The sequence below is a fragment of the Neoarius graeffei genome, chromosome 25, assembly GCF_027579695.1.
Source record: "Neoarius graeffei isolate fNeoGra1 chromosome 25, fNeoGra1.pri, whole genome shotgun sequence".
NCBI classification, from domain to species: Eukaryota; Metazoa; Chordata; class Actinopteri; order Siluriformes; family Ariidae; genus Neoarius; species Neoarius graeffei.
The window spans coordinates 35,814,981-35,833,742 of record NC_083593.1 but is presented as its reverse complement, the minus strand read 5'-3'; the positions used below and the strand labels follow the sequence as shown (position 1 = coordinate 35,833,742).

At 43.1% G+C, this 18,762-nt stretch overlaps 1 protein-coding gene across 1 annotated transcript in view; it reads left to right on the top strand.

The window, feature by feature from the left end:
• The first annotated feature begins 2,570 nt into the window (after positions 1 to 2,570).
• slc27a6 (solute carrier family 27 member 6) overlaps positions 2,571 to 18,762 on the top strand; it is a 130,604-nt gene continuing 114,412 nt past the window's right edge. Inside the window, exons 1-2 of the mRNA XM_060908375.1 lie at positions 2,571 to 3,174; positions 13,965 to 14,174. Of these exons, the coding sequence (XP_060764358.1) occupies positions 2,688 to 3,174; positions 13,965 to 14,174 (697 nt within the window). The 5' untranslated portion in view covers positions 2,571 to 2,687. The remainder of the gene's footprint in view (positions 3,175 to 13,964; positions 14,175 to 18,762) is intronic.

Below are 18,762 nucleotides of genomic sequence, written 5' to 3'. Positions count from 1 at the left end.
GTTTGAGTTTTAGCTGTTCATTGAATCATTGTTCAACTACTTTTAAACAATACAAATGTATTATGAATCACATTAATGCTTCTCAATCCCTTGCAAAGGTTCTTAACATGATCTCTGGGTCACAAGAAATCAATAAATGGAGTCCAACATTGTGATTCAAACCTTACGCGAAAACATAAAATAAGCGTTTTTTGGCAAAAAATGAACCTCATGGTGCCACCATTAGACTTTTGAATATGGTCAAAAAATTTTACAGGATGCTTTTATTGGTGAAAAGGAACACCCAAACAAAAATGCATCAGATTTTATGAAAGTGAGGGCAACTGACGCACCCTAGTACACTACCGTTCAAAAGTTTGGGGTCACTTTGAAATTTCCTTATTTTTGAAAGAAAAGCACTGTTCTTTTCAATGAAGATCATTTTAAACTAATCAGAAATACACTCTATACATTGCTAATGTGGTAAATGACTATTCTAGCTAAATTCTACTCAGTGTCTGGTTTTTGGTGCAATATCTCCATAGGTGTATAGAGGCCCATTTCCAGCAACTCTCACTCCAGTGTTCTAATGGTACAATGTGTTTGCTCATTGCCTCAGAAGGCTAATGGATGATTAGAAATCCCTTGTACAATCATGTTAGCACAGCTGAAAACAGTTTAGCTCTTTAGAGAAGCTATAAAACAGACCTTCCTTTGAGCAGATTGAGTTTCTGGAGCATCACATTTGTGGGGTCGATTAAATGCTCAAAATGGCCAGAAAAATGTCTTGACTATATTTTCTATTCATTTTACAACTTATGGTGGTAAATAGAAGTGTGACTTTTCATGGAAAAAACACAAAATTCGTCATCAAAGTGATCTCTAACCTACTGGCACCAATTTGCATTGGCTTTGGTCGGGTTTTCTGTGACAGGCAAGAGTACTGATAAACCCCAAACTAAACTAAACACACCCCAGTGAGTGATCCGCCCACATGTAGTCTATAGAGCTGGTTGCATAACCAAGGTCACGTGACGTGCAGTGCGTTTCATAAATATGAGCTGCCAGCACGAACCAGCATCCAAGATGGGTGTGTTGACTGGTGAACTGAACCGGTGTCGTTAAAAAGTAGCTACTGCCATGCTACTTGTAGCCAGCTATTATCCAGCCCTGACTGTAGGATAGGTACTGTATAATAATAATAAAATATAATATAATTTAATATGGGGCGGCACGGTGGTGTAGTGGTTAGCGCTGTCGCCTCACAGCAAGAAGGTCCGGGTTTGAGCCCCGTGGCCGGCGAGGGCCTTTCTTTGTGGAGTTTGCATGTTCTCCCCGTGTCCGCGTGGGTTTCCTCCGGGTGCTCCGGTTTCCCCCACAGTCCAAAGACATGCAGGTTAGGTTAACTGGTGACTCTAAATTGACCGTAGGTGTGAATGTGAGTGTGAATGGTTGTCTGTGTCTATGTGTCAGCCCTGTGATGACCTGGCGACTTGTCCAGGGTGTACCCCGCCTTTCGCCCGTAGTCAGCTGGGATAGGCTCCAGCTTGCCTGCGACCCTGTAGAAGGATAAAGCGGCTAGAGATAATGAGATGAGATGAGATGAGATATAATTTAATATGGGTGGCACGGTGGTGTAGTGGTTAGCGCTGTCGCCTCACAGCAAGAAGGTCCGGGTTTGAGCCCCGTGGCCGGCGAGGGCCTTTCTTTGTGGAGTTTGCATGTTCTCCCCGTGTCCGCGTGGGTTTCCTCCGGGTGCTCCGGTTTCCCCCACAGTCCAAAGACATGCAGGTTAGGTTAACTGGTGACTCTAAATTGACCGTAGGTGTGAATGTGAGTGTGAATGGTTGTCTGTGTCTATGTGTCAGCCCTGTGATGACCTGGCGACTTGTCCAGGGTGTACCCCGCCTTTCGCCCGTAGTCAGCTGGGATAGGCTCCAGCTTGCCTGCGACCCTGTAGGACAGGATAAAGCGGCTCGAGATAATGAGATGAGATAATATAATATACACATTCACTGGATATGAGCAATCATGTGCTCTGATTGGCCACTCTACTACTTGGCTATCAGCTCATGTAGAGAAAAACAAAATGGCAGAGCGGAATGATTTTGTCAGACACTTTGTATAAAGTATTTGTTTATCAAATTTGCATAAATAAATAAGGCTCTGTTTCTCAAAACCCACTGAATGTGGAAATAAGTATTCCACTATTCCATGATAATTCCATTATTCCTTCCTTTGAGCAGATTGAGTTTCTGGAGCATCACATCTGTGGGGTCGATTAAATGCTCAAAATGGCCAGAAAAAATGTCTTGACTATATTTTCTATTCATTTTACAACTTATGGTGGTAAATAAAAGTGTGACTTTTCATGGAAAAAACACAAAATTGTCTGGGTGACCCTAAACTTTTGAACGGTAGTGTAAGTATCGTCATCAAAGTGATCTCTAATCTACTGGCACCAATTTGCATTGGCTTTGGTCGGGTTTTCTGTGACAGCCAAGAGTACTGATAAACCCCAAACTAAACTAAACACACCCCAGTGAGTGATCCGCCCATATGTAGTCTATAGAGCTGGTTGCATAACCAAGGTCACGTGACGTGCAGTGCGTTTCATAAATATGAGCCGCCAGCACGAACCAGCATCCAGGATGAGTGTGTTGACTGGTGAACTGAACCGGTGTCGTTAAAAAGTTTCCGTGTTAGTCATGGTTTTCTCGGTGGCTTGGTTGGCCGCAGTGCTCACGGGGATCTTGTCGGTGCACGTCGCCCAGCGCCTGTGGTTCCCGTTGTTCTGGAAGGACTTCTTCTTCTTACTGAGAGTCATCCAGTTCGGACTTCGTCTGGAGTTCTACAGGAGGAGATCAAAAGTGGTGACTGTGGTGGACCGTTTCGTGCAACAGGCGCAGCGGATCCCGGACAAGCCCTTGCTGATCTATGAAGGTTGCGCGTTCACGTACCGGGAGATTGACGCGCGGAGTAACCGTGTGGCGCGCGCGCTGCAGCGGCACAGCTCCTTGAAGAAAGGCGACATTGTAGCGCTGCTCATGAACAACGAGCCCGACTTCCTGTGCGTGTGGTTCGGGCTCAACAAACTGGGCTGCGCAGTGGCCTTTCTCAACACGAACATCAAATCCAGGTCTCTGTTACACTGTTTCAACTCATGCGGGGCCAAACTGCTGGTGGTTGGGGCGGGTAAGTTGCACCAGAACACCAGTAGGGTACTCGAACTATCCCAGTGCATGTTGGGATAAGCTCGAGAAATGTCGACAGGCAACATTATCCTACCTTTACACCATATGTTTGGTGAATTATGCACATCACACAACATGGAATAAAGATATGTAGCTACCAGTATGTGTACACAACAGAGAATGACCAAACTCCGCCCATTTGTTACGTCTTATTTAATCTTTCTCCAACCGCTTCCTAAAGTCCAACAGTACACTGGTGCTTGAAAGTTTGTGAACCCGTTAGAATTTTCTATATTTCTGCATAAACAGATTTTCATACAAGTTCTAAAAGTAGATCAAAGGGCCGTAACTACCATTGAGGACACCGAGGTCATGTCCTCGGCATTTTTTCCCACGGTATTTTATTTTTTTTTTCACTCAGAAATGTGAAATTAGCTAATATATGATGAAAATCGTTCTGACTTTGATCGGTGGAAAATTCTAAATTCAGCTTGCATCCCCCTGTTCTCATTTGTTTGTCTAAAAATAAAGTCCACATGATCATTTTTAAACGAAGCTGAAATATCCGACATTGGAAACATTTCATATTAGGCCAGGCCCGGCGCCAGGAACAGTTTACTAAGGGGGCAATTAGAAATCGCAAGGGGGCAAATATTTTTTCATATAGTGTGTATGATGTAGTGATGGCGGTCTGACAACGTGTTTCAAACAATTAACTGCGCCAACCACAAAACCACGGCCCCGAAGGTTGCTTTAGTCCGGGAAAATCATGTGGCATAGGCTATTACCAGGGCAGTTTTATCAACTCCTGTGCCCACCTGTTAACCCTCCCCTCCAATTTTCTCACAGACAACCGGAAAGATGCCAAACATAAAACAACACACACAAACCTACAGGCAAGTCCTTTACATTTAAAATACATACAAATAGCTCCGCGGCATGAAAACAAAACGTCAATGCAAGTCTAAGGTGCTTGGCTCGGCGGCCAAAATCATAATTTAAAAAAATCAACAGACCCCGCGGCTGCACCAGTAATAGCCTTCCTGACTCGCACCGAGTCAACGCTAACCACTTAATCCGCGACCCCAGTTTAGGCGTGTAGGGGACTAAACACTCTGAAGTGATGAATTCCCCCCACCCCCCCCACCCCCCGCTGCATGGGGGGTGACGTCAACGACACATATTCTTACGCTATTTGCGCACAAAGCGGACCATATATGAACACATACACCAACATAAACGGAGATAAACTTAGCCTACAAAGAAAGAAAATGGATTCACAATATTGTGATTGAATTCGTTTAATTCAGAGGGGGAAAGACTACTCCCGCAAACTTACTGCATATTGCAGGATATTGCAGAGACAGTGCACTTGTAAGTGTGCATGTAAAACCCCCGCCCGCCCGCACGACCCCTCCCCTTGTCCTTATCACAGGTGTGTGTGTGCGCGGCTGTGTCAGCATTTCACACATACACCCACAATAACTAGTCCCCAGTAGTTAGGATTGATACATATGTCTAAAACAGGGTTAGTATTAAATTCAGGCTTTTTGAAATAATCCTACCTTAATACAGTTGAATTCTACGATTGCAACGTAAGAATCATAACAACCAATCAGATTTGTTCTACCGTGCCAGTTTTAGTAGTGATTTATGTGAAATGTATTTTTGTGCAATGCGCAACCACTTAATATTTCGTATTTGAAAATGCAAATTATTAATACGTCTATAATACATTATATTTTCATAAGAAAACAATTAAGTGATGGGCGGCACGGTGGTGTAGTGGTTAGCGCTGTCGCCTCACAGCAAGAAGGTCCTGGGTTCGAGCCCCGGGGCCGGCGAGGGCCTTTCTGTGTAGAGTTTGCATGTTCTCCCCGTGTCCGCGTGGGTTTCCTCCGGGTGCTCCGGTTTCCCCCACAGTCCAAAGACATGCAGGTTAGGTTAACTGGTGACTCTAAAATTGACCCTAGGTGTGAATGTGAGTGTGAATGGTTGTCTGTGTCTATGTGTCAGCCCTGTGATGACCTGGCGACTTGTCCAGGGTGTACCCCGCCTTTCGCCCGTAGTCAGCTGGGATAGGCTCCAGTTTGCCTGCGACCCTGTAGAAGGATAAAGCGGCTAGAGATAATGAGATGAGATGAGACAATTAAGTGATCTGAGTCTCCGTTGAGGGGGCGGGGCTGTAGCCACGAGGGGGCGATGCCCCCTTTCGCCCCCCCATGGCGCCGGGCCTGCATAAGATGAAGAAGTCTACTACACTAAAACAAACCAAACTCAGCTTTGGAAAGTCAACAAGTGAGAGAAAAAGAAAGAGGGAAGAAGATGAGTTAATTTTGCCAGTCACTGACAGTTATGTGCCGGAATGCTTATGATCATTAACAGTGCAATTTTAATTAGCATTTCAAGCAACAACAGTCGAAGCCACTTAGCTAGATAGGATTTTCGTTTTCCAGGCGGCACAAACTCTTTTATTCTCTCTCGATTTGATTCGGTGCGTTTCAGATCAGAAAAGGCTGGACAGTCGTGACCTGTTTATGAAGTTATTGGGTACTGACGAGACTTGAGCTATTTTGCTAACTTACCAGACTATAGGCTAACGTGAACACAAGACACTATTGTTTTGATCATTGGTTGTATTTTCGAACGGAAATGAAAACGGGTAGCAAACTTATTATGTTCACATTTTATTTACAACATGATGTACCACCTCTGACTGCTTTCTGTCAATCATGAGCAGCCCAGCCGCGTTCACAGCTCCTCCTCTGATCACCAGCTGGAGATGAGCCTCCTCTCGGGAAGTCTTGTCCCGCCCCTCTTATTGACTCCCATCTCCAGTGAGGCTCAGTCTCCGAATGTAGCGTTTTAGTTGGTTTTGTCCAATAACCGTCTAGTATTTTGCTATTGAAAAGGGCATATATTTTTTTAAAAAGCAACTGAAGTCCATTCAGGCTCGGCTAGATTGCGTTGTCACTCTCACTCACTCACACTCACTCACTCACTCACTCACTCACTCACACTCCATCACTCACTCACACTCCATCACTCACTCACACTCTCTCTCTCACTCACTCTCACTCACTCACACTCCATCACTCACTCACCCACACTCACTCACTCTCACACACACTCTCTCTCACTTACTCACCCACACTCACTCACTCACTCACTCACTCACTCACTCACTCACTCACTCACTCACTCACGCACACACACACACAAAATACTTTTGTGATCGTGCAGTTTTGAAATTGTTAAAATAAACATGTTCACCTACATGTTCATCTTGTTGGGCTTGTGATTTTGACTCATTTCCAAAATGTATGAAAAGTCACCATATTAGGACATTTTTTTGGCAAATAAGATGTATCGCAATGTTTGACCTCGGTATTTGAAAAATCCTGGTTACGGCCCTGAAGAGAACCCAGTTAAAAAATGAGACAAAAATATTAAAATGATCCATTATTACATATCTGTGAGTGGCAAACCTTTGCTTTCGGTATCTGGTGCGACCCCGCTAGACGTTTGCGGTAACTGTTGATCAGTCCTGCACACCGGCTTGGAGGAATTTTAGCCCGTTCGTCCGTACAGAACAGCTTCAACTCTGGGATGTTGGTGGGTTTCCTCACATGAACTGCTCGCTTCAGGTCCTTCCACAACATTTCGATTGGATTAAGGTCAGGACTTTGACTTGGCCATTCCAAAACATTAACTTTATTCTTCTTTAACCATTCTTTGGTAGAACGACTTGTGTGCTTAGGGTCGTTGTCTTGCTGCATGACCCACCTTCTCTTGAGATTCAGTTCATGGACAGATATCCTGACATTTTCCTTTAAAATTCGCTGGTATAATTCAGAATTCGTTGTTACATCAACGATGGCAAGCCGTCCTGGCCCAGATGCAGCAAAACAGGCCCAAACCATGACACTACCACCACCATGTTTCACAGATGGGATAAGGTTCTTATGCTAAAATGCAGTGTTTTCCTTTCTCCAAACATAACCCTTCTCATTTAAACCAAAAAGCTCTATTTTGGTAGCCTGGGCCCGCCCATCCTAAGCGTGACGCAACACGAGGGCCTGTTCCGAGTTTAGTCTGGCCAGGCAGGCTATCTACAGCATTTCCAAGCTCCCGAAAAATCGGGAACCAATCAACTTTGAGCATCTCCAACGGCCCTGGGTAGAGGCGTGTTCAAGGCAGTGACGTAGTAGAACTGCGACCAGAAGCCATAGATTATTTACAGAATCTATGCCGGAAGCGCTTCATTCACATCACGAACATGGAGCAGCGGCAAGCCTTTAACACAGTGGTAGATGCTGTATTGAAAGCATTCAACAGGAAGTTCTCATTGAAAACGGAGCAAAGAGCAGCCCTGGAGGTATTTATTGAAAGGAAGGACGTTTTCGCCTTGCTCCCGACCGGCTTCAGTAAGAGTTTAATCTACCAGTTAGCCCCGTCACGTCACATACGTCAGAGGAAAGAGTGATGTGATTGGTTTAAGCTTCGTCACAGCCTTTTCTGGCTTCGACCAGTAGCAAACTGAGGCATTTCAGGGAGGCGGGTCAACCACGGGCTCTGGGAAACGGTTTGGCTTAATAGCTTGGCCAGACCAAATGCTCGGAGAGCTTTGAAGTCGCGTTAGCCAGGCTACTATTTTGGTCTCATCTGTCCACAAAACATTTTTCCAATAGCCTTCTGGCTTGTCCACGTGATCTTTAGCAAACTGCAGACGAGCAGCAATGTGCTTTTTGGAGAGCAGTGGCTTTCTCCTTGCAACCCTGCCATGCACACCATTGTTGTTCAGTGTTCTCCTGATGGTGGACTCATGAACATTAACATTAGCCAATGTGAGAGAGGCCTTCAGTTGCTTAGAAGTTACCCTGGGGTCCTTTGTGACCTCACCGACTATTACACACCTTGCTCTTGGAGTGATCTTTGTTGGTCAGCCACTCCTGGGGAGGGTAACAATGGTCTTGAATTTCCTCCATTTGTACACAATCTGACTGACTTACCCCTTTTCCACCAAATCAGTTCCAGGGCTGGTTCGGGGCCAGTGCTGGTGCTGGTTCACAACTCGTTCAACTTGCGAGCCAGCTGAGAACCAGTTTGCTTTTCCATAGCTCGTGGTGCTAAGCAGAGCCACGTCATTACGTCGCTGTATACGTCATTACGTCGCTGTATACGTCAGTTACGGCGCTACGTTTGCATAAACCTTGGCGTGAATATCAAAGCAAAAACAACACGGAAGAAGCAGCAGCGGCAACAACAACAATAATAATAATGGATGACTTCGCGTTTGTACAGCTGCTGCTTCTCTTCGCTTAAAAATGGCGATCTTTCGCGGTCTTGTTATTGTTGTTGGTCTTAACAACTCCGCCCCCCCGCTGACGTAAGCGGTTCTTTCCTCTGGCCCAGCAAAGAGTTGGTGCTAGCCTGGAACTGGTTTTTCTGGCCCCAGAGCCAGTTCTTTGTCAGTGGAAACAGAAAACCCGGTTCCAAACTAAGCACTGGCCCCGAACCAGCCCTGGAACTGCTTTGGTGGAAAAGGGGCAACTGTGGATTGGTGGAGTCCAAACTCTTTAGAGATGGTTTTCTAACCTTTTCCAGCCTGATGAGCATCAACAACACTTTTTCTGAGGTCCTCAGAAATCTCCTTTTGTTCGTGCCATGATACACTTCCATAAACATGTGTTGTGAAGATCAGACTTTGATAGATCCCTGTTCTTTAAATAAAACAGGGTGCCCACTCACACCTGACATCCCACTGATTGAAAGCACCTGACTCTAATTTCACCTTCAAATTAACTGCTAATTCTAGAGGTTCACATACTTTTGCCACTCACAGATATGTAATATTGGATCATTTTCCTCAATAAATAAATGACCAAGTATAATATTTTTGTCTCATTTGTTTAACTGGGTTCTCTTTATCTACTTTTAGGACTTGTGTGAAAATCTGTTGATGTTTTAGGTCATATTTATGCAGAAATATAGAAAATTCTAAAGGGTTCACAAACTTTCAAGCACCACTGTAGCTCTAGAGTTTGGGTTGATACTCCACGGCACTTGGTGACATCACTGAGGGTGTTTCCTGCTTTTCATTTGTTTATCTTATTTCAGCCAATCAAGGCACGCTCTCATCTTGTGGCTTGTCATCTCATCTTATAGTGGGAGAATATCTAGCAAACACTAATTCATGATGAACTGCATGTGTTTGTTAAATACAGTTCATTGAATTTGTATCCCTAATGTGCTTTTAGTATGGAATAAGATAAATAGTGATGAATTTTGTTGATCCCCTGAAGGTAACCGGTGTTACTGTATACCACCCAGGATATGCAGGGTGTCCCAAAAGTCTCCATAAATAGGGCAAATTAACACTTTTTTTTTTTTTTTTTAAGGAAAATGTAACTTTACTTACAAAACATATTCTACATGATTGCTATTTCTTTATAAATACACGTGAAGGTCTTCACTCCCACTCATAATGAACTCGTATGAAAACATCTGGTGTTATGCATGTAATTGCGCTTTGAATGTGTTCCTTTATATGATCTTGTGCTGTAGCCATGAGAATGATTTTAATAAGTTCTTCTTTTGTCAAAGGCATGCTTAAAGGCTATCTAAAAAATTATATAAATTAAAACGCCCAGTATATTTACGTTATGGAATAAGACACTCAGAAATGTGCAAAGTGGGTGTCTTCACCAAGTTAAAGAAACCCTACCCCTCTGGGGGAACCCTTAAAGGTTCAGTGTAGTGCCTTATATAAGGATTTACCTTTGACATATGATTTGAACCATTAACCATCCACAGAACACTTGAGGACTAAACTGACTGACTGATAAGTCAGTCTTGCCATGCTACTTTTATTTTGCTTACTTAGACATTTCACAGCTCCGCACAGCGCCCTTTGCCCGTCTAATACATGGAAGTAATGTTTTTCAATTGTTCTAACATTACCTTAGAAAAAAATTGATGATGTTTAGGTTACCTTGAGAGTGAGTAGATTACTTGTCAGAAAGTTACAAGTAATTACTATTAGCTACCTAGCTGTTGACATATTCTACTTTAGTTAGCTAATTTTATTGTAGTTGGCTTAGCTAACTACAATAGTTAATAAATAACTGGCCCCATTCACTGCTAAAGTAATTACTTGAAACAAATTATTATAGTATTAAGACATTTAATTTTAAATCACACTTGGATGACCCATGTGTAGTAATATAAAAAGTATTTCTGTTCATAAAGTAGGAAAGAAAAAATTAATGATTTGTGGTAATTAAAAATAAGATATTTAAAGAATACTTGGAATAGTCAATCATAAAATAAATTGATTTCAAAAGATAGAGCAAAGAAAAACTCAGTCAGCATGAAATAACCTGGAAAATGAATGCGGGTCATTTTTGACCCATGCTGTGCATTAGAAGGGGTGTGCATATGTTTTGCATCAAAGGGTTAATGTAATACATAGAGGCAAATGTAATATATAAACCAACGTATGCAAAAGAGCTTTAGAAATAAAGTGATACAAATGCAGTCCACTTACACTGAGTTACCACAGGCGTTTTCTCATTTTTCTGAACAAAACACACTGTTGAGTTCATTATATGTACAGTATATCACCACCATTGGAAATAATGCCTTTGAGAGCCAAGAGTAATGGTGCCTCAGAAACCCATGAAATAAACAATACAATAAATATTCATGTATTAACCTTGATGCCTTGTTTAAAATTAGACTTCTTATCAGTGTTACCAGGTCTGCAATTTTCCCATAGAATATGGTTACTTTTAAACTGCTGACACAATTTGATGGGTTTTTATCCCCCGCTGGCCGAAAGGCCCGAAGGGGGATTATGTCGTGGCAATTTCCGTCTGTCCGTCCATCCCAGGAAGGGTACTCACCTTCTGAAATCAACTCCTCTTGCAATTTTTGGAGGAATGTCACAAAACATGGCAGAATTCTTTGTTATATGTCGGTAATACGCATATTGTAATTTCGTTAAATTCGGTCACATTTTACCAGCGTTACGGCCCTTGATTAACAAAATTATAATTTGACAATTTCATGAGTGTGTTTTCCTTCTGAAATCGACTCCTCTCACAATTTGTGGAGGAATTTCACGAAACTTGACAAGAGGCATTGTTATATGTTGGTAGTACGCATATTGTTATTTTCTTCAATTCGGTCACATTTTACCAGAGTTGTGGCCCTTGATTAACAACCTTGTACTTTCACAATTTCATGAGTGTGTGCTTGCCTTCTGACATCAACTCCTCTCACAGTTTTTGGACGAATTTCTCGAAGCTTGGCAAAAGGCCTTGTTATATGATGGTAATATGCATATTGTGATTTAATTTCATTTGTGAAAATTTTACCAGAGTTTTGACCCTTGATTAACTAACTTGTACTTCAACAGTTTCATGAGGGTTAGGGTGCATCAGTTGCCCCCTAAAAATGAAAAGTTCCTCCGATCATGATGCATTTTTGTTTTTATGTTCCTTTTGGTAAGAAAACACACTGGGTGAAATATTTTGACAAAATTCAAAAGTTTAATGGTGGCACCAGGAGCTCAGTTATGGAAAAAGCTGCTATTTTATGACTTTTGACAAAATTTCCATCACTTTTCATGAAACATTACGGCACCTTATAGAGTATACCAAATATCTTAGATACACATTTTTAGTACATATTCTAAATATATTATCAAGCACAGTTTGAGTTTTAGCTGTTCATTGAATCATTGTTCAACTACTTTTAAACAATACAAATGTATTATGAATCACATTAATGCTTCTCAATCCCTTGCAAAGGTTCTTAACATGATCTCTGGGTCACAAGAAATCAATAAATGGAGTCCAACATTGTGATTCAAACCTTACGCGAAAACATAAAATAAGCGTTTTTTGGCAAAAAATGAACGTCATGGTGCCACCATTAGACTTTTGAATATGGTCAAAACATTTTATAGGATGTCTTTATTGGTGAAAAGGAACACCCAAACAAAAATGCATCAGATTTTATGAAAGTGAGGGCAACTGATGCGCCCTAATGAGGGTGTACGTTCTTCTGAAATCAACTCCTCTCACAACTTGTGGAGGAATTTCACCAAACTTGGCAAAAGGCTTTGTTATATGACAGTGTGGCGGCAATGGGGGCGTGGCCAAGCTGCATGTGTGTGTGCGTGTGGGAGTGAGTGAGGCTGAAAAGCTATATATATATCTTTAAAAATAAAATTTGAATGAATTTCAGTTCCCGCCTGCTGTGCTTCTGTGCTCTACCCACGTCAGGGATTCACTACAGACAGTTATATGCATGTTGAAATTCTGTTTAATTTGGGCAAATTTAACCAGAGTTATGCCCTTGATTATTAACAAACTTGTACTTTGGCAATTTCATCAAGGTGTGCTTGCTTTCTGAAATCAACTTCCCTCACAATTTTTATCCCCCGCTGGCTAAAAAGCCCAAAGAGGGATTATGTTGTGGCGATGTCTGTCTGTTCCAGGAAGAGTACTCACCTTCTAAAATCAACTCCTCTCATAATTTTTGGAGGAATTTCACGAAACTTGATAGGATTCTTTGTTATATGTCAGTAATATGCATATTGCAATTTTTTTCAGTTCAGTCGCATTTTACCAGAATTATGGCATGGTTGCCAGCAGGGGATATTGTGCCCTCAGAGGGTTTGTCTAAATCTAGACGTTTAATAATCTGTAATAAATTTTGGTACATACCGAATAAAACACAAACTGTAAATACATAGACTATTGCTCATTTGCTAATAATCATACTGTGTTTATCATTAAATATAGTGAATTCACTGATACAATGGGGTATCATGTGTCATGACATAATACGCTCATATACTAGTAAAAGCAGCTTATATTTACTTCATATGCATTCACTGTAATTTTGATCTATTAATTCTTTTTTAAGATTTTTTGGGGGGCTTTTTTTCACCTTTATTGGATAGGACAGTGTAGAGACAGGAAATGAGCTGGAGAGAGAGACGGGGAGGGATCAGGAAATGACCTCGGGTCGGAATCAAACCCGGGTCCCCGGACCCACGGCATGGTGCCCCAGTCGACCAAGCCACGACGCCCCCTGATCTATTAATTCTCATAGTTATACTTTTATTTATGACACTGTCTGTAATAATAGAATTTCAGACACTGATGAAAACTATGTCGGGAAACTGTTATTTCTTTTAACTGTTTAATTCAAATGTTTGTTGGATCTTACTTGGCAAATATTAGAATACATCTGGCAATCTCAGATAATCTGTGTGACATGTTTTGAAGGAGGTTGAATTCACAAAGTACGGTATGATCTAGGAATGTAGACCTCTGGTGCCTGAGAGATTCTGCCACACGGATCTGGGAGCAGTCACTGATGCAGACACAGCTGTTCAGAGATATTTCTTAGATTATTGTCGGACAAACATGAGTATATACAGTATTCACATTCAAGAGTATGCTGTAGCTATATGATTGGATGATTATGTGATTGATGAAGCTAAGTCCATCTGTGTATGACAGGGTAATGTCAATGGGTAATGAAGCATTACATCACTGGTCAGAATAGCCTGATGGAAACCGAGAGCAGATGTGCGAGTGAAGATAAATCTCAAGAATTTAATTAGCCACAACAAGTAGCAATCAGAATAGCCTGTACCAGTTTCAAGCATGCCAAACAGATATTTCGGTCACTATGTTTTGAAATGTGCTTTTTCGATAGTTTGCATAATGATATGTTAGTAAAATCATAACTGTGCTTGTTATATTGTAGACCTGTTGGACACCTTGGAGGACGTCCTGCCTAATCTGCAGGAGGACAATATTTCAGTGTGGACAATGAAGCAGGATGTCTTCCATCCAGGGGTCCACTGCCTGTTGGACAAACTAGAGGAGGTGTCATGTGAGCCATTGCCTGCTGAGCTCAGATCAGCCACCTCTCTTAAAGCTGCCACACTTTATATCTTCACTTCAGGGACCACAGGTGTGTAACAGTCCTGAATGGATCAGATTACAAAACTGACAAGTGCCTGAATTTTAGCTTTACTATGAAGTTGGAGATATTTAAATAATATTGGCTGGCTTTTTTCATGGTATATCAGATATATTCCATTCAGGAATGGAATATATCTGATATACCACGAAAAAAGCCAGCCAATATTATTATTACGCATACACATTCAATGCAACAATTATAGATTTTACAAAAAGTTAAGAACAGGGGGGTAACTTACCAATATCCAATGCTGATTCTGATCGAACGTAATTCAGTGTTCTGTCAATCCACTGTATATGTACAAAGTCAAAGTTCTAACAATAAAAATGGTATAAGTCCAAAAAGCCTGAACCACAACCCAACTTCTATACAAGCTATATACAGGTTGACAGTTCAAGTTCACAGTTACTTTTGGTCATAGTTAATTGTTACATTGCAGTTGTTCAAAATAAAAGGGCTTTGCTAAGTGAAGTCCATGAGTGAAGTCTTCTTGTACAGTAAAAGTCTCCGTCATGTTTCCTCACCTCTAAATAGAACTTTGACAATATTTCCTCTATTGCTCTCTTTTCCAGTTTTTCAATGTCCGTTGGTATGTTTTTCTCTTGTAAATATGCATGAAGAACATCCAGTGACATTTTGGTAGCTTTTCGAGTGTTCAGCGCGTCTTTCTTTTTAAATCATCCTCTTTTAATGAAGCAAATCTCGCAGCCATTTTTGTGAACAAACTGTCAGTCACTCGCTAGCACGGAAGTTTTACATCTCTGACATGTCTCTTTTCCAGTTTTCCATATATTTAATGCGAAAGATTAAATGCGTGAAGAATATCCAGTGAAGTTTTGGTAGCCTTTCAGGTGTTCAGCGCGTCTTTCTCTTTAAATTTAAACACACCAATGAATACCAAATTTCTCATATAAATCAGGGACGTGGTGTGTGTGTGTGTGTGTGTGTGTGTGTGTGTGTGTGTGTGTGTCAGTCACACACTGACTGGCAGCCTGAGTACATTATGTAACAAAAAATAAATTACCATTGCTAATTTTAGGCAGCTTAGAAACTGGCTCTTCCATTATTGCTGTTTCTTCCATGTTTTCTTGATGTTGTGTTCTAGAAACGGCACTAAAACTTAGCTTCGAAACCACAAAATGCAACTTTGATGGGGGAAAAAAATATATAAATTGCTTACCTCTCTTCACGTCGAAAGAAGGAGCAAAGTTTTGCTTGTTTTGACATGGCGAATTATTAACACGAGAGAAAATACTCGTAATTCGCAACTAAAAAGACTGCAGCTACACTGGCAGCTTGACCATGCTTTCTAGTGTGATTGTGTTGCGCTTGTGCAGAACGGTGTCAGTCCTGCGCGCCTTAGCACGTGCACCTGAAAGCGCGCCTTGGGCGCGCGCGCCGAATGAGCTCCGGCGCGCGCGCCGTTAACAACATAGTAGCATTTAACAAACATAGTAACATTTTTTGTCAACATTTTTTTTTTTTTATCTCGTCTCGTCTTCATCCGCTTATCCGGGGCCGGGTCGCGGAGGCAGCAGTCTGAGCATGGAAGCCCAAACTTCCCTTTCCCCAGACACCTCGGCCAGCTCCTCGGGAAGAACACTGAGGCATTCCCAGGTCAGCCGAGAGACATGGTCCCTCCAGTGTGTTCTGGGTCTTCCCCGGGGCCTCCTCCCAGGGGGACATGCCTGGAACACCTTCCCAGGGAGGCGTCCAGGAGGCATCCGAAAGAGATGCCCGAGCCACCTCAGCTGATTCCTCTCGATGTGGAGGAGCAGTGGCTCTACTCCGAGCTCCTCCTGAGTGACTGTGCTTCTCACCCTCTCTCTAAGGGAGCACCCAGCCACCCTGCGAAGGAAACTCATTTCGGCCACTTGTATCTACGATCTTGTTCTTTCGGTCATTACCCAAAGCTCATGACCGTAGGTGAGAGTCGGAACGTAGATCGACCAGTAAATCGAGAGCTTCGCCTTTTGGCTCAGCTCCTTCACCACAACGGACCGGTAAAGTGACCGCATCACTGCGGAGGCTGCACCGATCCGCCTATCGATCTCACGCTCCATCCTTCCCTCACTCGTGAACAAGATCCCGAGATACTTAAACTTCTCCACTTGAGGCAGGACTTCTCCACCAACCTGGAGAGGGCAAGCCACTCTTTTCCGGTCAAGAAAACCTTATTTTTTTTATAAGATTATCAAAAATCTTATAAATTTTTGCCAGCATTTCTCAGGAGAATAGCATTAATTTTACAGCATGGATAGCGATAACGACAGTCTTCACAGCAAAAGTGAGTTTTACTACCCTGAGGAAGAAGAAATAAAATAAAACATTTCAGGAGAAAGCTAAAAACCTGTAACTTGCTAACGCTGAGCAAAAACATGGCTGAATCCTGAATGACACCTATTTGTATAAATAGGGGACTACATAGGCGGCAAAATGTAGTTTTTTCCTGCCATGGAAGTGCACTTGTATACCGAGGAGGAAGCCATTTGCATAACAGCCGTGAATGAGGATTCAAAATGGTGGCTCGGCTCGGTTTTCTCTTTCGGGCACTCTCGTATTCTGTTAGAATTTGGTAAAGAAAAAAATTAATATATTATTTACCAGCTTAAGGTCGATCTGTATGGTGAAATACCGTGACCTCAGTCTTAAATACTGACCTCGGCCCAGAGGGCCTCGCTCAGTACTTTCAAGACCTCGGTCACAGTATTTCACAATGTTAGGACTAGGACTGTTTTGGCCTCTAGAGGCCGCTGTTATTTCCTTTTCATGTCGTGTTTATTTTGGCCTCTAGAGGCCGCCACTGTTCCTGTGTTTTGTGTTTGTGTTAATTGCCTAATTATCTTCACCTGTGTCCTTAATTAGTTTGTCTATTTATACCCCTGAGTTCAGTCCTCTTGTCACGGAGTCTTTGTGCTGTTATGTTTATCTCCAGTTTCCTTTGTACTGTGTTTTTTGATCTTCTTAGCTTTTGTATTTTTGCACTTTGCTTTTCTTTTGGATTTTACTCTTTGGTTTTTTTTTGTCTTTTGTTTTGCCCTGTATATAGTGTATATAGTTTAAATAAACCTTTTGATTCTTTTTCTACTTCCGCCTCACGCCTCTGCATTTGAGTCATCCCCCTGGTGGCCTAGTGGGGGTTTGCTGGATTATCACACCAACGAACCAGGTTCGAATCCCAGCAAAACCCTAACAGAAAGACTCCGTCTTGACCGACTCAGCAGAGGCTGCTTCAACTGTCTACCCGGCCAACCTTCAGGGAATTATGGCAGCTTTGACACGCTTCGGAGCGACCATGGACGCTCATGGACGTACGCTCACCAGCCAACGTGAGGCCCTCGCTCGCCACGAGGAACTGCTTCAGCAAATTGGGAAAACCCTGGCACAGCTGACATCTCTGCCTGCATCTCCTGCTCCTGATCCAGCTCCCACTCCTGCTCCAGTGCCTCCTGCAATGCTGCCTTCTTCACCTCGCGAACCCAGCCTTCCTGCACCACAGAGGTATGACGGCAAGCACAGTGAGTGCCGAGAGTTCCTTACTCAGTGTCAACTCACCTTTGAGCTTCAGCCTACCACCTACACTACGGATCGCCGCAAGATTGCCTTTGTGATCACCTTATTAGCTGGTAAGGCGCGAGCCTGGGCTACTGCTATCTGGCAAAGACAGGGACCTGAGTGCTTTGATTTCCAGCTGTTTTCTGAAGAGATGCTTCGGGTCTTCGATCAGGCAGACATCAGTACCGACGCAGCCCGAAAGCTCATGTCCATCCGGCAAGGAGGAAGCGTCGCAGATTACGCCATCTCGTTCCGAACACTCGCAGCAGTAAGTGGATGGAACGAGACTGCCCTGGTGTCAGCCTTCCACCATGGTCTGTCTGACCCCATCAAGGACGGTCTGGCCTCTATTGGATGCCCAAGTGACCTCGAAACCCTCATCTCACATGCTATTCGTCTGGATAACAGGATGAGAGAACGCCACCAAGCCTTGAGCCCCCCCAGCCTCCCTACCTCTACCTGGAGACCGTCTACCTCCTTCAGTGACTGTCCAGAACCCATGCAAGTGGGTCGTACTCGCCTCTCCGCATCTGAGAGGGAGCGCAGAAGGAGGGACAAGTGCTGCATCTACTGTGGCAAGCCTGGTCACTTCCGAGCATCATGTCCCGAACTCTTGGGAAAAGGACCGCCCCGTCCAGCCGAGGGAGGGTTGTGACGGGGCCTACCCTCTCTCCCGGACTCCCTGGCCAAGGAATCTACATCCCGGTCTCCATCTCCTGGGGTGAGTCTGTCCACTCTTGTCAAGCTTTGATAGACTCAGGGGCGGCTGGGAACTTTATGGATATTCACTTCGCCCAAAGCATCAATATTCCGACTGCACCTCTTGAAGTCCCACTGTCTGTGTCTGCCCTCGATGGCCAAGCGTTAGGTGATGGAAGAGTCACCCAAGTTACTTCTCCAGTTTTCCTCCAGTCTCAAGGTCACAAGGAAGAAATATCCCTGCACCTGATTCCTTCACCTGAGTTCCCAGTTATTCTAGGCCTTCCTTGGCTTACTCGCCACAACCCTCGCATAGACTGGG